Here is a 22,697-nt window from a genome sequence, read left to right on the forward strand (position 1 = left end):
TGGTGTGGAGAGAGAGTTGGAAGGAGAAAGAAAATGGGAGGGAGAAGATGAGAGTTTATATAGGTAGACATGGAGGGTAGAATGACGAGGTATGTGGTGAAGAACAAGTGAAATGATTCACTGAATGCAAACCACCGGGATGATTCGATGAGGTGAAACATAACCACATCGACCGTCGCTTATGTGGTTTGTCACTGATTGTTTCACGCTGCTCATTTGAAATCAGAATTCACCTGCAGAGCTTCTCCCAGTGAGACCCTGAAATCTCAAGGTGGAAACGAATGTGAATGTTCCCATGGGCATCAGAATCGAACTTACCGGGCATGCTTGGTCTCGGGTCGCCACCAGAGACATTCGACCAGTACCGTAGAATTCCTAGGTATGCATTCGCAACAAGATCAGCCACGCAGCCTCACCCATGAGTGTTGATCTCAAACTCCTGCCAAGGCCAGCCTTATCAGGTGACACCACGGTTGCTCCAAATGATCAAACTTGTCCACGTTCATGAAACAGCCTCTTTGGGGGATGTAATACATGCCACAAAGATCGATGACTAAAAGCACTATCTCTAGATCATAAAGCTCCTTGACTATTGATATTCTGAAGCATTAGATCCCCGATCAGGTGCAATGGCAACTGCAGAGGGGACAGTCAATGACGGGGCTAGTGATGACCAGGGGACGAAATTCCTGAACTGAAGCTGGAAACCAGAATTCAACCACGGGTTTTTGCAATGGGTGCAGACTGGATGATTCCAAGTTTTTCACCGCTTTTAATGTTCGGCCTGTCTCAAGAGCCCAGCTCCCAATATCTTTGTTGCCAATTCTAGAGCTTCAATTCAACCTGATGACATCTTCGTTTGCAGGCACATCTCGACCATTTGCAGATTCCTCCTTCGGGTTCTCACTAGTACCATTTTCACTCCTGGCATCAGGCCTGGCTTGACCGACATGTCCCAGCTTTGTTTCCACTTCCACCCCCTTCAAGGTCTGAAGAACAACGCAATATCGTTCACTGAGCTCTATGAGCTTCTCCGCTTTCGATTGGTGCTCTTCGTCAACTTCCAGTCGGACAATCAATCGGATCTTCTTGAAACCCACAGGCACAGCGTTGCCCTCTGGATCCTTCACACCCATAGTCCCACGGAAATCGAGATCTCCTTCCACAATGATTGTTCCCCCTTGCAAAGGTATTCCGAGGCTGGTGGCTACCGCACGGACTGTGACTCCGAAACAAGCGACAAGAGATTCGAGGAGCATATCTCCCGAACAAAGTTCTCCCGAGGCGTCAAAGCCCTCTCCTCCCGCCGCCTTGTGCAGGCCTGCAACCTTCCTAATCGCTGCTCCAGTTGACAATGAACATGTCAGGCTAGTTGATGTGGGATCAAGATTCCCAGAGGAGGACAGCGTTACGAGGGCCGACGAAGGCTCTGCTCGATACTTGTCCTTGAGTGGCTTCTGCTTCGCCCGTAGGGTATTTGCTGCTGCTGTGGCTGCATCCGACATGGCGCAAGCTCTTCGAATCCAAAACGGCGACTACTTTTCTGTACAGGTTCTGTTTCTTGAAATCTTGGGATTATATACAGCAGGAGGAAGCTAAAAGAAAGCTTTCTGGCAAGTAAGAACAAGGACTGAAACAAGCCTGGAGGTCCACGAGACATGTATGTCGTGATTCATAATTTTCCTGATCCCCGAACGACAAATTCAGACTTGTTCATACCAGAATTACCCCTCATCCAGAGGGTTGTGGAGACCTAAAAGTTCCATCAGGCCGTCGGAGACGGACATGAATCCGTTGACCTGCCCAATGAGGATAATTCTTGCTTCCATCTGAAGCTCTGTCGTAGAGAAAGTTTCAGATCAAGAAGGCCATCAGAAAATGGCGGCGGTTGAGGCTCGAAGCAATACTTAAAGGGGTCGCAGTCCCAATCTCCCAATCTCATGTCGTCTCCGAGGATGGCGTCAGTTGTCCTCATCCTTGGCAATGTTCTTTATCTTTCTTATCTCCACGTGAACCCGGCTATCTTATCCGTCGTCTTGTCTGGTCACTTTCAATGTACCAGGTACCAACGCTTTGCAAAGAGCACCAAATCGAGCTGCTGAATATCCTCGAAGCATTGCCTATTCAAAGGTATCATTATTCGCCAGTGATTGTATGCTTCTGGCCCATGATGCTGTGTGCGAATGTTCCTCGATGAATACGACGGCGGATCTGCGCCTTGCAAATTACGTCAGGACTGTTGAGCATTAAAGGCGCCCAAAGGTCAATTCGGACATCGCACTTCTCATGCGAACATGAGCACGGAGCTTCTTCTCAACTCGATAATGAATAATGCTACACCTGCTTAGAATCACAAGTTATGTGCATGAGAAATAAGGTAGGACTTTGGACAATCGACGATCCAGGCTACATGGAAACATCTGGCGTCTCGTACATCAGTTCTTCGGACTGCCTTTGACACGAACACCGATCCAATTTTGCTCAAAATGCTCCTCTGTTAGATCATTTATTGTCGATCAATCAATATCCCGGACTGATAGCCATGGCGCTTGTAACGGTGAATGGAGAACGACACTCTCTGCCAGCCTCACACATTGTTCTATTCGAAGCAACCCTGTGGGCTCTGGCTTCTATGGATTTTCCCATGAACCAGTCTTTCTTGGCGCCCGTATCTGTGGTCGATACATGACGTTATACATATCCAATCAGCAGCTTTGGCCGTTGAGGGCGCCCCATTGCGGGAGCTATACCGCCCCCATCTTTACAAGGATGTCAGTGCCACTGACGTTGCTTACCACCATCAGAAATCCTCCCTCCTAAATTCCCATCAATTCATTGCTAAATGAATGCTTTTCCATTGCAACAACCGCGATTGAGACTCTTTAGCCCCTGGTCCTAGTCGAAATTCCCCGCGTCTCAAACGTTAGCTCATCTGCACAGAGCGTTCGTGCTGCATGCTCTATCACAAATTCGTCGAGGCTACAGGCCAAGAAGGCCTGAGTGGCGTGGTCATATTGGTAGTCTCTGGAAACAGTGGAGCAGCCATTCTTTGCCATGCCCACCACGGGATGAGATTCGAACACTTTTTCCGTCTGGTGATGTGATGCTTGAGATAGCGGAGCCTCGGGTCGCATATGAGCATACTACTCATACATAAGCAGAGCGTTTGACTTTGATATCGTGCGCTGATGCCTTGCCCCTCTCATCGTTCTTCTTCACCTAACTGTACCTGTTATTCTCCCTCCCATTACAATCCTGTTTCCCCAGTGACATACTTCGTACATAAATTATCAAACATCATGGATGATTTTGACAAGCAAAAGCATCCTACCTCTCACCCGCCTGTCATCCGCGCCCAACATTCATCATCCTCATCGCAACCAGCCAGCGACGAAGTCACTTTTGCACACCGCGAAGATGATCAGCATCTCCGCAAGAAGAGTACCAATGACTATCCTTACCATGCAGAACACGGCCCTCCCATTGATAATACCTTGAAGTACGATGAAGCCGAGGAGGACTATCAGCACCACAAAAATCTGTTCTGGAGTCGAGTGCGACATACACTACGAGACCCATTCGCAGAGTTTATGGGTACATTCATCATGATCCTGTTTGGTGACGGTAGTGTGGCACAAGTCATGTTGAGCGCAAATCCAAATCTTCCAGCATCGAGTCAGAACAAAGGGGACTATCAAAGTATCTCGTGGGGGTAAGTCCATCATTCCAAATGGTCTTGAGCATTTGCTAAACCTGTACAGATGGGGCATTGGTGTGATGTTAGGAGTCTACGTTGCTGGCTGTGCTGGGGGCCATCTCAATCCGGCGATCACGTTCGTCAATTGTCTCTTCAGGAAATTTCCCTGGTGGAAATTCCCCATCTACGCTTCCGCACAGGTGCTGGGCTGTTTCTGCGGTGCGGCAGTCATCTACGGAAATTACAAATCCGCAATTGACGAGTTCGAGGGCGGTCCTGGAATTCGCACTGTGCCTGGCTACTCCGAAACCGCCACAGCTGGTGTTTTCAATACATACCCACAACCCTTTCTCAGCAAAACTGGTCAGTGCTTTTCGGAGATCATTGCAAGTTTTGTGCTGGTCTTTGTCATCTTCGCCATGAAGGATGATGCCAACCTTGGTGCTGGCAACCTGATTCCCATCGGATTATTCTTCCTCATATTTGGCATCGGCGCCACTCTCGGCTGGGAAACTGGCTATGCGATTAACCTTGCTCGAGATTTCGGGCCACGATTGTTCACGTATTTTGTGGGATATGGCCATGAAGTGTGGAGCGCGGGTGACTACTATTTCTGGGTACGTCAACCTCAGTTCGCCTGTTCTCAGGCCTTCTTATTGAAGAAAGTTTATACTGATATTACATTTCTATCAGGTCCCTATGATATGTCCATTCATTGGCTGCACCTTCGGGGGCTTCATGTACGATCTTCTCATTTACACTGGCGAATCGCCAATCAATACACCTTGGATCGGTCTAAAGCGTGTGGTACGCCCAACGAGAAAGGGAATCAAAGAAGCTATCATGGGCCATCCGGAGAAGCAGGTCTAAGTGGGTCATACCAATATTTGACGTTTTCAAGACAGCATGATTCAAAAGTATAATTTCACCGTCGGGACGGTGTCCGCAAGGAAGTATTCCAACAGTCTCGGATTAGATACCAGTGATGAAAGCATGACACATGATGAATGACATTCAGGACATTGTGTCAGACCCTTAGGATATGACTCCAGACACCCAAGACAAACTTTCGGGCATTTTGAAACCCCCGTGAAGTTCAAGCAAGACTAGGTGCAAACCCTTTCAGAAAGTCACAGACTACTCGACTCGGGGGCACAGCAAGGAGCAGCCTCCTACTGTTCCACTTTTTTGAAAGAGTGAAATCATGACTCTTATCTAACGCAGGAGATGGGGGTATGGATCTACTTGGACATTTGGGATTTGGATATTCTGGCTTTGGAGTTGCATTGTATGAGTATCGTCTTTGGGATGGGAGACATTTTTATCGTCTTGGATCTTCGATCTTGTACTCGATTAGCGGCTGAATCACCATGATCCACGCTTTCTTGCTATTGAGGAAGGGACGTTCCAATCACATGCATATGTACGAACTTTGGAGCGGATAAAAGTCATAGCAAAACGAGCTACTATGTATTAATGACAGCACCGATGTACGGGGCGAACTTCGAATTACATATGCTTCTCTTTTCCCTTCTCGAGTTACAAACACATGCCCGTTTCAGAACTTGACCTTCTTCTTCTTCGGCTCCTTCACATCCTCATCCTCATCACTCAACTCCGCATAGATCGTCTTCGGCTGCGTTTCCTTCCACGCATTCGTGAAGAGAGGGTCATTCTTGGCTTTATCCGCATACTTGAGCAGCGCCTCGCGGGGATCCTCTTCGCGCATAGAGCTGAGCGGGATGCGCTCCCTGATGGATTTTTCGTCGGGCGCGTTCTTCGAGAAGGGCGTCGTCGCCGGAATGTGCGGCCGTCTCGGGTCGCGTGATTTCCCCGACGCTGTGAGTCCGATGGTCGGGTGGCGCGACGAAAACGTGCTGCGGCCTTGGATGGATTCGCTGCTTGTGCCCGGGTTGATGATCGCGTCGCCAGATACGCCTTGCGACATGTCGGTTGTGAGTGTTGGGTCGTCGTCGACGTGGTGTCGTTTCGGCGCTTTGGACATGATCATCAAGGCACCGCCCTTTTTGGTGTTTGGAGGGTTCTTCGGACTGAAGAGTACGTGGGTCTCTGCATTGGCACTGCCTGTTAGGATTTGGTCGAGTTTCTCGTGCCAGAGGACTGTGATGAGCGAGGAGCCCGGTGTGATTGGAGTGGCGAGTTCAGGCTTGAGTGTTGCCGGGTTGAGGATGTAGAGATCGCCGGATTCGGAGCCTGTAATGATGGAGGATGAGTTGGGCGCGAATTGGATGTTTGATGTTGGGTACTGGCTCGATGTCGAGGTGTGTGTGGTCGTGTTCACGGGTTGTTTGAATTTGCGGGTGTCCCAGAGCTTGATTGTGTCGTCGCCACCTCGCGTGACCACCAAGCGACCATCAGCACTTATGTCGATGCCACTCGTCCAGGTGTTCGGCGTGTGTGCGTTATTAATTTCGCCGCTTGGTCGCGTGTACGGTCCTTCTCCCCCCCACATCAAGATTGTGCCATCTAGGGCCGCTGCGACCAGGAGATTGTTTCCCCCATCAACTTGACTGCCCCATGCCACGGCAGTCATTCGACTCCGTCCAGCAGAACCTGCCAATTTCGACTTGTGGACAATGACATCCTTTTGCTTCATTCGCATGTTGACATCCCAAACCCGTAACGTACTGTCCGTTCCGGCTGTGACACAGAGATCGTAATTTGTTGGATGCCACGTCCCGCATGTGATCTCACTGATATGGCCTTTGGTCATGTTCATATCTCGAAGGTACATGTCACCCTTGACGAATTCGACCTTTGTTTCACCGTCGCGAGACAGTATCCTTGCTTGAGGGGTGGCGGATATGACAAGTACTTGGCTAGGTGAATTGGGGTTGAACTTCGCGATGTGCACTGGATGAGTCTCAGAATTTGTCGCCGGTTTGGTCGCCGAGGGATCGACAGATTTGAACGCCCTTAGAGTGTTCGGCGTCATTGTAGCAAAGTCGTGTAGTTTGATGGTACAGTCCGTCGAGCCTGTTATCATCCGTGATCCAGATGGATCTACAGTGATTGTGGTGATGGGGCGATTATGTGTTTTGAAGACAATCTCGTGACTTGTGGGAAAGTCATCTTCGTCGTCGTCGTCGTCGTCTGAATCATCATCCGAGCTGTTTTCGTCCTTCGAACTCGTCGACTTGGCGGGTTTCAATGTTTTCACAGCCCCAGGCACTTTCCGCCTCGCTGCCTCGATCTGTGCTTCTGGGTCAAATCCACCTCCCGAACCTCCGAAAGAGGTTGGGAGGAAGTCCCTTAGCTCGTCCTCGTCCATGAGAAAGACGCAACGGCAAAGTCTTGCTGCACTCGAGGACTTCTCAGACCAGGTCTATGATTTCTTCCACAGCGTTGACACGCGTCCAATTCAAGCAAGAGGCACCCGGCTTGCTCGCCAAATAAGAAATCTCGGCGGTGTGAGAAACTCGGACGACCGATGATCAAATACTCTCTCACTTACTATGTAGTATCTCACAGCGTTCTCCCTTTCAGACCAATGCGATGATTGTTCAGGGAGATACGAGATCTCGAAGTAATCTTGTGCAAGATTCCAAAGCATTTTCCTACGAGGGCACAGTATTTGGAGCAGACCCGACCTTAGCCTTTTTAGCACTAGCGCCAGCCTTCCGGCCATATGAGCTTGGCATTTTTATCGTGTTTGACGGACACCTCTAGATCCGAGGCTGAGCCCTATCGACTTGCAGCATTTTTAGATAACCGCGGAGGTCTGATTTCTTTTGTCATATTGGAACGTTGCCAGGATATGATAGCGGGTATATTGCTACTTTCAAGTGCTTGAATTCCCAAGCATATTACCAAGGTAAACTCCGCGGCGGTTAATTGACCACCGCGACGAACTCGTATGGGTGGTGAAAGGTCCATGGCCCCCGCACGCCTACCCCATTGATGACGGTGCGATGAGCAAGAGGAGCTCGCCGAGGTGATACAAACATAGGTACCTCCATAGATGGTGAACAGACAAATCAGTCAGCGATGCGGAGATATCCATCGGTCCATGGCTTTTCAAGATACTACTGCGTATATAATATATCTGAAGGAGAATACTCTTAGTACCCCCCAGAGTGTTACTGACAATAAACTGTCTTATGTGCGATAAATAAACACGTGTCAAGCAACCATCAACCAATATTCAAAGTCTTTGACGTTCTATTGAATTAAATTTGAAATCGAAACCATGGCAAGCGCACTGAGTATTGATTCAAGCCTATTCGGCTCAGCAGCGATATCAGATGAAACGCATGCTTTCAATCAGTCATTGATGGATATCATGTCCAAAGGACCCAAGTGGTATGAGGTAGGCGTCCCTCACTCAATTAGCTCACTTCAACGATGCATAAGTTGATACTTACATTGATCTGTCGTGTTGTCTCAAAGGTTGGTGCCAAAAGGTATCGAGAGATGCGGGCTGCAGGCGAAACACCCTTGCCCAAGGCCACGTATTTGGACGCAGCAGAGCAAACGAGCATTCCATCTCGGGACAAAGGTCGTTCAATTCCGTGTCGAATTCTACGCCCGCAGAATGGGAAACCGATAAAAGCGGTGTTTCTCCACATCCACGGAGGCGGCTGGGTGTTACAAGATGAAAAATCCCAGGACCCCTTCTTGCAGGACATTGCCGACAAGACAGGCGTTCTGGCGTTCTCAGTTGGCTATCGACTGGCACCTGAGCATCCTTTCCCGGCCGGGCCCAATGATTGTTACGATGCGGCAGAGTGGTTGATCGACAACGCACAGGAGCAGTTTGGAGCTCCCCTGGGTTTCGTTGGCGGCGAAAGTGCTGGTGGACATCTTGGTGCGTTGGTCGCCCTGCATCTCCTACAACATGCAGATACTCGTTACGCGCAATTCCGATTCAAGGGTCTTCTCCTACACTTCGGGTGTTATTCCATGATCTGGACACCTTTCGTGTATAACTTCCAGAAGTCGGAGATCTTGGTACTGGATCGGGACTTGATGGACCACTACATTAAAGTGTTCCTGCCAGGAATGACAGACGAGGAGAAACGGCATCCCTCTGTCAGCCCCTTGTTTGCGGACTTGGAAAAGCTCAGGGGTAAATTACCCCCAGCGCTATTCACCTGTGGCACCGAGGACTGTCTTTTGGACGATACCATGTTCATGAGTACGAAGTGGTTGATGGCGGGTGGTGAGGCGGTGGTCAAAATCATTCCCGGGGGTCCCCATGGGTACATCATGTTTCCACGTGCCACGAAGGGCAGTGGAGCGGACGAGGGATTGAATACAGTAGAGGACTTCATGCTTTCGAAATTAGGAGGATAGAGAAGAATGCTGTATTTCCGGGCAAGGGACACACCAAGGACTGAGAACTGAGGACTGAGTAGAGATACGAGACAAGTGTGTTGCACTGAAGCGAGGGTCAGCTCTGGCAAAGTTGTCTCGAGAACAAGTTGTAATTGTGCGCGCAGCAGTGAATTGGTTGTGACTGCATTGCCGTCGATAGCTCTCCAAAGGCTGAAAGTTCCACTTTTCCACCCCTCCGCGGTATCGTGTTATTTTCCAGGCCGTCGATTTTCAGTCTCATTACAATACATGCCGCCGTTATCCTGAAAGTCTCGTCGATAAATCAACAACTCGGATGAATTTTTCATTCAATCATGTCAATGTCATCACCGCCGACAGGTCCAGAGACAGTCGGGACAGCGCCTATGCCAGTTCCGTTTTCGGGTTTAGTAGCACCGCCGCCCCAGTAATCGTCCATTTCAGCGTCAAGCTCTTCAGCAGTCTTCCGAGGTCTCCCATTGGACGTCCTCTGACCTTCATTGTCTCGAGTCGAACGCTCGCGTCTTTCACCTGGGCGTCGACCACCACCACGATGACTAGAACTTCTCCCTCCTCGTTGTCCAGGAATATAACGATCGATACCATCAGGTGCAGGCTTTGTAACATCACTCCTTCTGTCTCGCGGCCCCGGACCTCGTCTGCGTGCACCCTGGTCATCATCAAGCTCTCCAATCGGACTTCCGCTTCTTCTTCGATCGCGTCCACCAGGGGCCTCGATTCGGTCAAACAAACTTTTCGGGTTCTCAACTCTGTCAAATGGATTGTCGCGGCGTGGTGGTGGAAGCAGTGTGATTCGGATTGGTTGTCCTTTTGCGTTGGCGCCATCGAATTCACGTATTGCAACTCTAGCGTCTTCCACATGTTGGTAAGTGACAAAGGCAATGCCATCAGATCGCCCAGCTCGATCATAGCGAAGCTTCGCATCCAGAACCGGAGCGATACGGGTGAAGAGATCCTGTACTGGTCAGGATGGTCATGAGGAAGGACTTGCACGGATTGCCATACGTAGATATCCTCCTCAGTCAATTCGTAGTTCAGATTTTCAACTCGGAGTTTGGCATGGGGTGGTTCTCTAGACATGGGTGAGCCTCAGCAACCTGCAGATTGGATCGACAAGACCAACTTGGTGCGCTCGTAATCGTCTTCGCGACGGTCATCTCTGCGATCCCTTCGCTCTCTCGGCTTCTCATAGGGCCGGCGTGATGCTAAACAGTGTCAACATGTGATAGCAGAATGCCACCGGAGTGTTGCATACTGTCAGGGTCGTCTTCGTATCGGTCATGAACCCAGTCGCTGAGCCAGTCAGCAGTGCCTATGTCGTTCAATATGGATTTCCCTTACTTATCGAGGTTTGTTCGGTCATCCTTTGTAGACTGTTGTGGGGGAATACGTGGTTAGCTGAAAGTGAAGGGCAAACATGCCTGGCCTGAAATAGGGATCGAAAGTCGAAGCAACACATCAGAGGATGTTGGAGATGAAGCGGCAATCAACCCGACTGGCAGGACAGGTGGTTGTTATGGAGGAAAGAGGAAGAGGAGGTTCGGACCTATGCAAAGATTGTGAGAACAAAGATCGACGAAAGGCAGACAGAGTGTCGAGGATGGTACCTTTCTGATGCCATCGCGAGGATAATTGCGAGAATTGGAGTTGTAGTCTCTGTTGCTGCGTGGTGGTTGGCCTCCTCCACGACGAGGGCCACGCGGCTGCCTCTACATTGATGTTAGACCAAGGCTCTAGTAGCGTATTCTAGGCAAGAGAAGAGGAATCCAACATACCTGTCGTTCAGCTATTGTCTCATCCAGACTGCGGTCCATGTTGTTGGGGTTGAAAAGGAAAAGACGATTGCGTTCTTGGATGTGAGAAGTTTGGACAATGTGGGTCTAAGGAGAATGAGAGAAGTGGTCAACGGGACAAGTCAATTGAAGCCAGGATATGGTTATTGTACAGTAATAAACCCTGTGTACAAACTGAACTGTTTGTTGGAGGTCATCGACGTGGTACGGGATGCGCAGTAGACAAAAACCATCTCCAACTGAATGGTAGATTCGGCTTCGGTCACGTGCTGATCTGCCACAGCGCTTTCGTCGCCTCTATTACAGTAGTCAAATATCTAACCAGGTTTATCAGATCCACTGGTAAAGCAGCGTTGATCTCACTTCGCGGCAGAATACCATACTTCGATCCTGTTGTACCTTTTCCCTACAAGCCGTCATATGGGCTCCTCGTACCATTGCTCTAATCAGCCGAAGGACGACAGACATCTCGTATTTCATCCTTTCTGATTATGTTATCGCAGTATCAAAGCACATGCTAATACTAAAGAGACTTGAGCCCCACTTTGTATTTGATAGGGGGGTTCACTTGATAGATTCCGTTAAAGGGCCACTCTAGGCGTCCACGTATTAACAGTAACTCGGAACCCATCACTTTCCTCGTGCCCCCAACATATCTACTATCTCCGCCGTCAATCGCTCCACCATTCTCAACCCAGGGTCGTGGTCTGGATTGACTTCGGCTATCGTCAACCCAATAACTTTGTCACTCCTCAGGAATACACCCAGGGATTGCATCATCTCATCAAATGTCACTCCTGTGAAATTCGGTACATTCGCGAGTGGAAACAATTGCGGATCGATAGAGTCAACATCCAAGTGAACCATTATAACATCAACCTCATCCTCCAGGTATTTCAGCGCCTCCCGCGCACGTTGCTCCGGGGCCCGTGCCACGGATGCCGAGCTGACAACTTTGTAACTGTTGTCGAAGAGGTAGGCAAAGTGCTCCGACTTATTTCCCGAGGCAGACATATTCATGCCAAAAAGTACAATATTGGAGGGATCGCAGACAGGTTCGCCCGAAGAGCGGGAAAACTGTTCCATGCGCCGCATAGCGCCAGACGTCCGGAGAAGATGGGTCATATTCATGCCCGCGAAGATCCCTGTGCAGCCAGGGTCAGTTGGAGATGAGAGATCAGTATCTGCATCGATGTAAAGTAGCCCAACTCGCTGTGGAGGTGAAAGAGAATCCGCATGGTGCCACAATGCGGTGAGAATGGCTGGTGACATGCAACATTCACCACCAAGAATAAGTTGGAATGGGATCTGGCTGGAGGAAGATTTCAAATTGCCTGCAATGGTGCTTCGTACACGCTCGCAGACAGAGATATTGGCATCTTCATTCCGAACACCGCCCGGGGTGAAACTTGTTGCGATGTATGTTGCCGGTCTGTCTAGTGCGTGGTGCTCTTCAATGATCGTGAAACCTGCTTCATGAAGTCTCTCGACGATACCGACATCTTGGAAGGCCTTGGGTGCCTTAGACTTCCCAGGGATGATGGAACCACAGTCCGCAGGGACATAGGTAATGGAGATTGAACGTGATGTTGCCATGATGCCCACCAGACTCGCAAGTGAAATCTTGACCTACCTGCTTTTGAAGCCAACACTGGAAGTTAATCTGTTATATAGGGGAGGGATAACTATCTGTCTTGGTAAGCCATTGCAATCCACGTCGAACTAAGGGCGTGGAGGATTCAAGAAACATGTTCGTATCATCGTAGAAGCAGTCGCTCACTGGCGAAACAGGCAAGTTACGCCTTTGCTATCCCTTCTGGTTTTAGCTGTAAGTATGACGTACTTCGCTACCTCTTGGTTGAAGCCATCAGTAATCCTGGGCCTGAACTTGGAGTGGGAGTTTGATGCGAACAAGTAGTTCCTTCGCGTCCGGGCGCGGGCCCAAAGTTCCTCCGTATTGCTTGGCAATACTATGCGTTCTTTGCTCAGCGATCGGCCGTACCTGCTGAATCAGGGCATGCTCAGGCTGCTGGCCAGTGAATTTACGTCCCTCCAGCACGCTTCATCACAATAAAGCATATCATTCAACACAAAGAATGCGTGGCACACCCATATCGATGGTCAGCTGGTATACGATGCTGCTAGTCTGAACGTCTTCTGAGCGATCTCGAAACTAGCATCCCCACGTCAAGTCGTGAGAGCGCTCTGGAACTATTTGCCGTATCAGTAGTGGGCATTGCCTGCTCAACGTTCCTATATATCGTGCCCATCCGCATTTACCATCGCATGCTTCACCATGTCAGACACTTTATCCGTTCCTCGGTCCAAATCCGAACCTCCAGCTTTCGATGATACCACCCCGCCAGACATCTCAGGCAACGTTTCAGAGGCTCCAGACTCACATACTCCAGGCTACATGTCTTCCACTCCAAGCAGTCCCTACCTCTTGTCGAGGAACTCGTCCTATATCGGGAGCCAGTCCCTACAGGAAGACTGGGATGTACCTCTAGATAGGCTGACCTTCTTCGACATCTTCGATAACCTCGCCTTACCGTCGAAACTTGATCGTTGGCAGGCTACTATTTCCGCACAAAAAGAGAAGTTCTCCAAAAGCCAGGAGAGAATAAGGACAACTGGCAACAATGCAAAAGACCGTGCCGTGGCTGAATGGCGGAAACGAGTTCCCTCCACCGACGAGCAGCTGGCTAAGTATCGGAGCCGGATGAAGAAATCTGTTGACAATATCAACAAGAGATGGAACGATACAGCGACCATCTCTCTCAAGGAGAAAGTCTCCTTCATTTCCGCCGTCCTGAATGTCTTCATCAGTGGTTATCTTATCGGTGGTGTCCCCCAATACTTCTACTTCTGGTTCACTGCTCAGATCGCCTATTTCATGCCCATTCGGTTTTACACCTATCATCGTAAAGGTTATCACTACTTTCTGGCAGATCTATGCTATTTTGTCAATGCGCTATGCTTGTTGACGATCTGGGTTGCCCCGAGGTCCAAACGCCTTTTCATCAGCACGTATTGCTTGGCGTATGGCAACAATGCGGTGGCTATTGCCATGTGGCGCAACTCGCTGGTGTTTCATTCCTTGGATAAGGTTACGAGCCTCTTTATCCACGTCATGCCACCCGTGACTCTTCACTGCCTTGTTCATCTCACGCCGGCTGACATCCTTCGTGACCGGTTTCCAGCGGTTTATGATATCAAGTTTAGCGAAGCTGGTTCCCCTGAACACTACTCGCTTGGTGCGATGCTGATATGGGCCACCGTACCTTATGCTATCTGGCAACTCTCATATCACTTCTTCATCACTGTTCGCAGGCGCGAAAAGATAGCCGCGGGACGTCCCACGTCTTTCACCTGGCTTCGGAAGTCATACGCAAACTCTTGGATTGGCAAAGCGGTTATTGGACTTCCTCCAGTCTTACAAGAGCCAGCATTCATGCTGATTCAATACTCATATGCGCTACTCACCATTCTCCCATGTCCAATTTGGTTCTGGTCTCGCTGGAGTAGTTCCGCATTTCTCATGACCGTCTTTAGCTGGAGTGTTTGGAATGGTGCCAATTATTACATGGAGGTGTTTGGCAAGCGGTTCCAAAAAGAGCTCGAGCAAATGAAACGAGATGTTGCAAAGTGGCAAAGCAGTCCAGACGCTGTGTTCAGCCCTCCCCTGGGACCATTGGATGCCGATGGAAAACCCCAAGAAGGCGGTCACGGTAAAAGGAATAGCATCGACCGCATTCCGCTGCTAGATGAGACCAAGTCTGGCGCAGAATCTGCGAAAGCTACGGGGGCCAGTGTCATGAATGACGCGGACAACAGCCTTGTTGATAGGAAGGGAGTCTCGGCCTCGGAAAGCTGAAAACAGAAAGGTGGTCTGTGCTTGGGGTGGATGCGTTCGATCACGGGATTAGGCTTGCTGGGGACATGGAATGAGTTTATGAATTTTCACGATTCTGGACTGGCAAATCGCCAGTTTCATTTGGACACTTTGACAAGGCTTGTGACTATTTCAGTACGGACGAGGTTGATACCCATCAGGCGTTAGTCCAATGGAAAGCAAGTCAGCACTTGGTTTCAGGGTGACTCGAGAGTTTTCCAATAGCACTTTCTTTACTCCAACTACCATGGTTGTTCCTGAAGTTGCATTCCAAGCAACGGACAAATTGTTCTTACATTCCACCCCCTTCCCCCGCGGTCATTTCAAATCTTGCCATTCTGATCCTCGACCCCGTTCAAGTCGTGTTCGTCTGCAGCAGCCGTTTCTAACGCACCCTCTTGATCCCCCGCTTGCGGAAGCAACCACTCACCCACTGCGCCAAATTTCGTGGCTGCATATGATCTTCTCGGATTGGCACGCCATCCGAAGGCGCCAGTGTAGGTCGCCATCACAAGAGGTCCAGTACGAACATGACTCGACTTTCTATTACCCCGCGCTTGTTGATTCTTTTGCTGCGGTTGTCCTTGTCGTTCATATTCGGATCGAAAGTCGCGATAGGTAGGGTAGTACACCAGTCCAAGCAGTGTGCCACCTGGAGAGTAGATCGCCGTGGGGATCAGATCGCCGGGTTTAGAAGGCCTATTGTACTGTGCATTAATGTCGTTCGCGTTCAAGTTGTTGATCATGATGTCGCGCTCGCTCTCGCTCTCGCGAACCAGGTCTTCAAGAGTCGTGATGGCATAGTTGTGGTTGGCTGGAACGACTGTCACGGTGCTTGGTCCACCTGAAGAGCTGATGTCGCTGTCTGAACCTGAGGCGTGGGAACAATCTCTTCTAGGACCACCCATAGGATCGTTGTGTTCGGCCTCTCGATTGATTTGACTGAGAAGGTACTGCTCAGGAGGACAGTGAGGATTGGTCTCCAGCGCTGTTGGGTTCAAGCTAGAGCTGATATAGTGACCAGGTTCGTATGCCTCTGGAGGTGCATGCCCCTGACCTACGATATGGCGGAGTTGAAGTAGGCGGTTGACTGGATTAGGTCGATCCCCTTGAGGCAGTACAGCCTCAAAGTCGTCATTGGTCGGGCCTGGAGGAATGTAAGCTTGTTCGAGTGCATTATTGGGGTGGCCTTGTTCTAGTTCTTGTGATGGATATCCAACGTGGGAATGACTAGGTTGATAGTAATGGCCGAAGGGCACGGCCCTCGAAATCGCAACCGGCATCGAATTCACCTCTACCGCAAGCGGTGCTCGTGGGATGAAGGGCGCTGCTTTTGCACATAGTCTGGAGTGGGTTTTGTATCGCTCCATGATAGGCACCTCAATCTACTGAATTCGAGAGTATCTGTGTGATTGGTAAGGGTCTAGCGACTTCGAATCCTCATCCACAGATAGTGAGAAGGGTTGTTAGAGACAGTGAAGAGTGAGATCTGGGACATAGCCTAGTGGATAGTCTTGCTTCTGCAATGGCTCGGCGTAAAGCACTCGGTGTCCACGATAATGGCATCCAGAAGGATCTCGTTTTGTCTCGGCGTTGAGCTATCACGGGGTAAGGCCATCCCCATGCGCTGCGACCCATGGGAGACAATAGTGGTCAGTATAACTGTCCAGATGGGCTTCAAAACCGGGCGAGAAGGGCGCAACCTAATATACAGGCTTCATCAATGACTTGGGATCAGACCTGTCCCTGTCTCATCTTCTACAAGCAAATCAATGTCGTGCTTCCCCGGGCTGTTGTCAAGGCTTTGTCTTAGCGTCTGAGGTGGTCATTTGTGCTGGTAGGCTACCACCTCTGAGGCTCAAACAAAGCCATATGAATAGCCGTGGGCGAAGCTGAACGATCAAGCATTTCATACTTGATTGTCCTTTCTTCATAAAAAATACATCAATTCGACTGTGGAAGACCATAACCAGAGCTGAACCCAATTGAAGCTTCGCTAGAACAAGGCCATACTCTTACCACGAGCCATTGCTGGTCAGTATTTGGCCATACAAAAGCAACAAGTCATGGCTAGATAGGTGTCGCACGCAAGAGAACCAGAGTTTGGGGCATGGGACATAGGGACATCAGCTATAGAAAGTCTTGCAACTTACAATAGATGATGAGAAGAGTCGCAGAGAGAGATATAAAAGGCAGACAACATGACAAGATGACAAGATGGCACTTCATGCCCACTGCAGTGAGGCTATCAAGCTCACGAACTCCGGTGGCTGCAACGCCTGCGTTGATTGTCAGATGCCGAACCTCGTGCAAGGCTTTCAAAGAAGTGAGTGGGCCTTGACATTATGATGATGTGCGGAAAGACGCCCGACTTTACTAACCCGCAGCTGGGATGTATAAACATCAATCGTTGCCTTCGAATATTGAGCCATTGTCCTTCACCGGACAAGGACACGCAATTGCAGCTTATCATTATCTGCCCAGTCATTTCTCTGCGACAAGAATACCAAAATCTGGATATTGCAACCAGTCATCGAAGTAGCGTTCCGGCACTGGTTCTGCCATATATGAGTTGACCTCGTCGTGGTTACTTGGGAGCGAGATATCCTCCCAAGAAAGCTGGCCCTTCATGTTTCCGGTTCTGGCCGCCTTCTCGTAGACACTTTTGGGTAAGAAATAATTCCCAAAGTCCACTGGCGGGTCGGTACTGAAATATAAATGCACAAGATAACCAACCTCTAGCTTCTCTTTGAGTACGACTTTATATCCGTACTTTTTGTCAAAAACGGGATCGAGCTTGTTTATGCACACCTAAAAGGACTTTGTGAGCGATCTAACCATCATGATATGTTAAGCCACAGAGCTCAAACGCCACACACGACTTACTATCGGGTCTTCTTCTGGGTGTGGCATCACTGTGACTAGCCGACCCCCAGGTTTCAAGTGCTTTGAAATGTTCTCAAAGATAGCGGCCGCTGTAGCTTCATCTGGAGAGTAGTTAAGCAACCATGCTGCGAACACAAGATCATATCCTTCTGCGCCGACGTCGAATGGCTGTGTGCAGTCTGCGACCATGAACTTGGATTTCGATGCATCAGGTGTTGTTGAAAAATCAGCTTGTGCAATATCTATCATTCCTTGCGAGATATCAATTCCGACAACTGAAGTGGCTCCCCATCTGAGAAGATGACGCGTGAAAAAACCTGTCCCGCATGCCAGCTCTAATACCTTTGCACCTTTGATGTGTGGAGATAATACACGCTCGACATTGATCACGATGGCTTTTGATATAGGCAATCCATTCACGGCGTCATATTCCTTAGAAATTGAATTATATTGTGTCGATGAGAAATGGGCCATGGTAAGGACAAAGAATTTACAAGATATCCTAGGTCAGCATCAATAGCCTGTACATCTGATGGTGGAAACGGATGATGGAAGGTGAGGTCGACCAGATAAAGTACTTTTGACATGTGCTTGACTTGATTGACTAACATGCTTGACAACGACCCGATGGCAGGCCTGAGACTTGGGGCGCCTCGACCGCCTCCTACCTGAAGCCATGCCCCTGTAAGTGGATCAAGCGGGTTTTCAAACCCGTGGTCGGCTCGGAGTCTCGGACCACCTGGGCAACCCCGACCACTTTTAGGGAGTAAGCTTCCAGTCTTTTCGACCTCAGGTAGGGAGGTAGTTAACCACCAGCTTACGCCCTTGCTTTGATGGATACCATAGAACTATCTAGTTGGTCGCAATCTTGCCGTCTCCCATCAACAATATCTGCTCCTCGACATGATACCCAAGAAGATATTCATACCTCCGACATCGCTGTAGAGTCGCGGAACTTTCATTTCCATTACTTACCAAATGCGAATGAGAATGAGGACCATGTGGGTTCAAGACTCATGGCGCCAATGATGCCGATCGAGATCCAAACATAGTCCACGAATACAGCAACTAGCCACAGACTGAGACTATTCTACAACCGCGTCAGGCGAGGATAGCTGCATGGAAAAAGATGTCACAAGTTGGGCGGCTTATGGCCCTCAATCCGAAATCGGCAATAGCATTCTACATTACTGTCTAGTAGGTAAGCAGTAAGCGCCACAGCTCGCTTATTCAGCTATCAAAGAAGGCTCTTGGAAAAAATCAGTACAAGAAGATCAGGGCTGTCCAGCATGCTCGACTTCGACGGAGTTCGCTGTTTTCCCAAGAGTAGCACTCTGGAATCGTAACTGACTTCAACATCTGGCCCTGTATGGCGCTCTCAACGCCTACTGTTGCTATCATTGGATTGGGTAGGTCCACCTGTTTCATGGTCACTCATGTTGTCGTTTATACTGAAATGGGATCCTTTTGGAAGGTGCACTCGGCATTGTCACGTTGAAGAACTTGCTTGAAGAGGGTTTTGATGTCACTGGTTTCGAGAAGAATGATTCCATTGGAGGGCTTTGGAGATTTACAGAAGCAAGTCAAACATCAGCACTAGAATGTGAGCTTGTGCACAGTGGCTCTGTATCTTAAGGACTGATTGGAATCAAGCCACCATTGTAAACATATCAAAAGAGAGAGTCAGTTGGTAGTCCCTCCAAGTCGACCTGTGCATTGACGCTGCTAGGGCTGCTTTACCGACTTTCCTTTCGCAGATGGTAGTCTTCCCTAGCGACTATGCTACCAATGTCCATTACCCCTGACGAGTCGCAGATATTCCCTCGCACCCCTCCGCAGCGCAAGTCCAGCAATATCTCGACAATTATGCCAAGCACTTCGAGCTTGAGAGCCACTTTCGTCTAAAGACTGAAGTCCTCCGAATCGATCGCGTTAAGGAACAGCAGAAATGGACTCTCACTTTGAGAACATCTGACGGCAAGGAAGCTCGGGAGACATTTGACAAATTAATCGTTGCTAATGGTACCAATAATATGCCGAAGATCCCCACACTCACAGGACAAGAAGATTTCAAAGGAGAGATACTGCACTCGAAGGACTTTAAAAGGTATCATCCATACTGAGATGTTTTTATTTAATCAAAGACTCTAACGGCAGCTGTGGGCCACAGACCAGCCATGTTCCAAGACAAGAGAGTCGTGGTCGTTGGAATCGGGAATACCGCAGCCGACACAGCAACAGCTCTTTGCGGCATTGCTTCACAAGTGTACTTATCGCACCATCATGGTGCACTCGTGGTAAAGGCCATACACTGTATTTTGGCTCGGCATCTCTGATTATTGCAGATACCGAGAAAAATGCCAAATGGAAATATCCTAGACCAGGGTGTCACATATCGAATGACGAAGATCCAATTTTCCATGGCCAAATGGGCACCCAGTTTCGCCGAGAACATCAGCAACAAGTACGTCAAGAAGCGTCAGGATGAAGCATTTGAAATCAAACCTGAATGGAAACTCGACTCCCCATCCATGATTCATGCATTACCCATCGTGTCCGACAGTCTCATTGCAGAACTTCATAGTGGCAGAATTGAGTCAGTCGCAGGGCTCAGGAAGGTAAATGGAGAACGGCAATTGGAGCTCGAAGATAACTCTGTGATTGACGTCGACGTCATTGTCTGGTGCACGGGGTATAGCTGGCGATACGATTTCCTGGGGGAATACGACCCGACGCTGGAATCGCACGAAGGCCACATCCCCACAATCACCGGCAAAGCAGGACCGCATCAAAGGGCTATACCTAGGCTATACCGCAACGTTTTCTCTATGGATCTTCCAGAGAGTCTCGCCTTTGCAGGACTCGCAGCGTTTCATACTCCCATCTTTGTGAGTGCTGACTTGGCATCACAGGCCATTGCACAATACTGGAAGAAGCCAGAGTTGATGCCCTCTAAAGAACAGCGACAAATGTCCTATGCAAAGCACATGGCCTGGGCGAATAGGATCCTCGCGCATGGGAAACTGGATCCTAGGTTTGTTGATGCGCAAGTGTGGACCGAATGGGCTGAGAAAGCGGCTGGCGTCCATATATCCGATCATCTTGGTTACGGGTTGACTGGGTGGAAGTTCTGGTATGAAGACAAGGAATTCTGTAAGATGTTGATGGATGGAATATATAGTCCTCATTTTCTGCGACTGTTCCAGAGTGATAGGAGAAAGGCTTGGGGAGGCGCGCGTGTGGCGATCGAAAATGCCAACGAGAGGGTTCGAGAACGAATCGCGAAGGCTAGCGAGGCTGCCCTATAAATCGTGGATCTTGTCATGGCTGACACATTCAACTGCCGAGAAGGGGAACACTTTACAGTATGTCGGCGGGCCTACCAACTACCTGCTTTGGCATATCCTCAGTGAGACCGAGCGCTCAAAAGGCCCTCGGACTCGTAAAGAATGCCTATATAGGTAAGCATGGGGCAGTTATTAAGTTGCCTATTCCGATTGGGCCGCGGTTCGATGTTTCTCATTGTTGTGATCAGATACCGGGGTCAATAGGGCCACCCGTTTTGTCCGAGACTGGCTCATCTGCGATATCAAAGGCTTCACAAAGCTAGGCGAATACATATGAGGACTACTCCTCGGGTTTATTTACTTGTGATTTGAGATCTGTCTACTCAATAACTGCTAAGCACTAGCACCACTCTGAGCATTGTAATAATTCAATTGTGCTATTTATTTGTACGGCACATCTATGGCAAGTACTACAGGTACGAAAGTTGCAGTGGTGGGGGTCAGTTCAATGATCGTGACATATCATTCGTGTTAGATTTACTAATTTTCTACAGCCTAATGGGACATTGGGACAAGTAGTCGTCAAAGAATTGCTCAAACTTGGGTATTCGATAACATTGGTGACCCGGGACGCATCGAAAACAAGGCAAGGGTTCACCTCAAATGACCAGATCACCATTGTCGAGGTTGACTTCTCCTCGACCGAAGGTCTCACGGAAGCATTGAGAGATCATCAAAGCGTCGTCAGCCTCATCAACCGTGACCAGCCAGATGCACAGATAAAGGTGATTGATGCAGCACTTGAAGCAGGTGTTGAGCAAATTATCCCTTCCTGCTTTGGACTGGACACGAGGGTCCCAGAAGTTCATGGCAACCCTTCTGTGGCAACGAAGGCCAAGATGGAAGATTACCTATTCTCGAAGATCCCAAGCTCGGACACGAAGACGACTTACACTGCCATCATGACTGGCCTGTTTCTGGACTGGGCATTGGGCATTGGCATGATAGTTAATGCGGTCGGAAAGGGTGATAAGCCGACAATGTTCTTTGACGATGGTGAGGCAAAACTCAGTATGACGCACCGAGAAGACATTGGGAAAGCAGTTGCAAGTGCCGTTGAACATCGCAACGATGATCGATTCAAAAATAAGAGGTTGCTGATCCACACTATCGCTGCGACACAGAACGAATTCATTGCATATGCCAAAGAATTGGCACCCGAGAAACCATGGCCGATGTTCAAAATCGACACCGCCGAAGCCGCTAGGAAAAGCCAGGAGGCCCTGGATAAAGGTGACACATCGGCCGATGCTGTCAGAGGGTTTCTCATGAAGATGAGCTTTGGTGACCGACTCGGATTCTTTTCTGAAGTTGACAATGACCTCTTGGGCGTCAAGGAACAAGATGGTGCCTATCTCAAAAAGCTGCTCTCAGGGTTTTTGCAAGGACAATGACCGCCAATCTTTTTAAAGGTCCGGATGATACCATGATCAGTGATCATGCGCTCAAGTCCAGCCCACATCGGGAGCTCTCCTGCTTTACAGTGCCCACCTGATGCTGGAGTTTTCCGCAGGAACATCATGTTTGATTAAGATTCAACATCATTTGTAGGCGCGTGAATCAGGTCTGGCAACTACTACGGAGTTTTTTAAAGCCGAATGCAATACGAAAGACTTGTCCTGACTTGTCCTGACTTTGTGCCCCTTGATTCGCTCTGGTTCACTAACATATCCTACCATTGCTGGATGAAACTTATATTGTCCGGATATGGCACTACTGTACTCTCAGGAGTGGTATTGTCT

The 22,697-nt window shown here is 49.2% G+C and overlaps 11 protein-coding genes across 11 annotated transcripts; 5 read left to right on the forward strand and 6 right to left on the reverse strand.

Moving 5' to 3' along the window:
- Nucleotides 1-833: 833 nt before the first annotated feature.
- On the reverse strand, nucleotides 834-1,505 carry LTR84_007842 (uncharacterized protein; the record flags this gene model as incomplete). Its single annotated transcript, XM_064851394.1, has 1 exon — nucleotides 834-1,505. One exon carries the CDS (start codon nucleotides 1,503-1,505, stop codon nucleotides 834-836), a length of 672 nt encoding a protein of 223 aa, XP_064710397.1.
- A 1,794-nt stretch (nucleotides 1,506-3,299) lies between these two features.
- Nucleotides 3,300-4,567, forward strand: LTR84_007843 (uncharacterized protein; the record flags this gene model as incomplete). Its single annotated transcript, XM_064851395.1, has 3 exons — nucleotides 3,300-3,712; nucleotides 3,762-4,314; nucleotides 4,391-4,567. The coding sequence occupies 3 exons, from the start codon at nucleotides 3,300-3,302 to the stop codon at nucleotides 4,565-4,567; spliced, it is 1,143 nt and encodes a 380-aa protein (XP_064710398.1).
- Nucleotides 4,568-5,255: 688 nt separating this feature from the next.
- Nucleotides 5,256-6,989, reverse strand: LTR84_007844 (uncharacterized protein; the record flags this gene model as incomplete). The annotated part of the gene is made up of 1 exon (XM_064851396.1): nucleotides 5,256-6,989. The coding sequence occupies one exon, from the start codon at nucleotides 6,987-6,989 to the stop codon at nucleotides 5,256-5,258; it is 1,734 nt and encodes a 577-aa protein (XP_064710399.1).
- A 918-nt stretch (nucleotides 6,990-7,907) lies between these two features.
- On the forward strand, nucleotides 7,908-9,013 carry LTR84_007845 (uncharacterized protein; the record flags this gene model as incomplete). The annotated part of the gene is made up of 2 exons (XM_064851397.1): nucleotides 7,908-8,027; nucleotides 8,108-9,013. The coding sequence occupies 2 exons, from the start codon at nucleotides 7,908-7,910 to the stop codon at nucleotides 9,011-9,013; spliced, it is 1,026 nt and encodes a 341-aa protein (XP_064710400.1).
- A 325-nt stretch (nucleotides 9,014-9,338) lies between these two features.
- On the reverse strand, nucleotides 9,339-10,848 carry LTR84_007846 (uncharacterized protein; the record flags this gene model as incomplete). Its single annotated transcript, XM_064851398.1, has 7 exons — nucleotides 9,339-9,989; nucleotides 10,040-10,106; nucleotides 10,158-10,239; nucleotides 10,290-10,327; nucleotides 10,376-10,407; nucleotides 10,642-10,743; nucleotides 10,810-10,848. The coding sequence occupies 7 exons, from the start codon at nucleotides 10,846-10,848 to the stop codon at nucleotides 9,339-9,341; spliced, it is 1,011 nt and encodes a 336-aa protein (XP_064710401.1).
- Nucleotides 10,849-11,457: 609 nt separating this feature from the next.
- Nucleotides 11,458-12,423, reverse strand: LTR84_007847 (uncharacterized protein; the record flags this gene model as incomplete). The annotated part of the gene is made up of 1 exon (XM_064851399.1): nucleotides 11,458-12,423. One exon carries the CDS (start codon nucleotides 12,421-12,423, stop codon nucleotides 11,458-11,460), a length of 966 nt encoding a protein of 321 aa, XP_064710402.1.
- A 700-nt stretch (nucleotides 12,424-13,123) lies between these two features.
- On the forward strand, nucleotides 13,124-14,704 carry LTR84_007848 (uncharacterized protein; the record flags this gene model as incomplete). Its single annotated transcript, XM_064851400.1, has 1 exon — nucleotides 13,124-14,704. One exon carries the CDS (start codon nucleotides 13,124-13,126, stop codon nucleotides 14,702-14,704), a length of 1,581 nt encoding a protein of 526 aa, XP_064710403.1.
- A 341-nt stretch (nucleotides 14,705-15,045) lies between these two features.
- Nucleotides 15,046-16,092, reverse strand: LTR84_007849 (uncharacterized protein; the record flags this gene model as incomplete). Its single annotated transcript, XM_064851401.1, has 1 exon — nucleotides 15,046-16,092. The coding sequence occupies one exon, from the start codon at nucleotides 16,090-16,092 to the stop codon at nucleotides 15,046-15,048; it is 1,047 nt and encodes a 348-aa protein (XP_064710404.1).
- Nucleotides 16,093-17,206: 1,114 nt separating this feature from the next.
- Nucleotides 17,207-18,082, reverse strand: LTR84_007850 (uncharacterized protein; the record flags this gene model as incomplete). Its single annotated transcript, XM_064851402.1, has 2 exons — nucleotides 17,207-17,533; nucleotides 17,609-18,082. 2 exons carry the CDS (start codon nucleotides 18,080-18,082, stop codon nucleotides 17,207-17,209), a joined length of 801 nt encoding a protein of 266 aa, XP_064710405.1.
- An 895-nt stretch (nucleotides 18,083-18,977) lies between these two features.
- On the forward strand, nucleotides 18,978-20,916 carry LTR84_007851 (uncharacterized protein; the record flags this gene model as incomplete). The annotated part of the gene is made up of 5 exons (XM_064851403.1): nucleotides 18,978-19,017; nucleotides 19,083-19,211; nucleotides 19,424-19,715; nucleotides 19,779-19,872; nucleotides 19,954-20,916. 5 exons carry the CDS (start codon nucleotides 18,978-18,980, stop codon nucleotides 20,914-20,916), a joined length of 1,518 nt encoding a protein of 505 aa, XP_064710406.1.
- A 439-nt stretch (nucleotides 20,917-21,355) lies between these two features.
- On the forward strand, nucleotides 21,356-22,349 carry LTR84_007852 (uncharacterized protein; the record flags this gene model as incomplete). The annotated part of the gene is made up of 2 exons (XM_064851404.1): nucleotides 21,356-21,394; nucleotides 21,450-22,349. 2 exons carry the CDS (start codon nucleotides 21,356-21,358, stop codon nucleotides 22,347-22,349), a joined length of 939 nt encoding a protein of 312 aa, XP_064710407.1.
- Between the last annotated feature and the right edge of the window lie 348 nt (nucleotides 22,350-22,697).

Source organism: Exophiala bonariae (assembly GCF_035927105.1).
Source record: "Exophiala bonariae strain CCFEE 5792 chromosome Unknown scaffold_3, whole genome shotgun sequence".
NCBI lineage: Eukaryota > Fungi > Ascomycota > Eurotiomycetes > Chaetothyriales > Herpotrichiellaceae > Exophiala > Exophiala bonariae.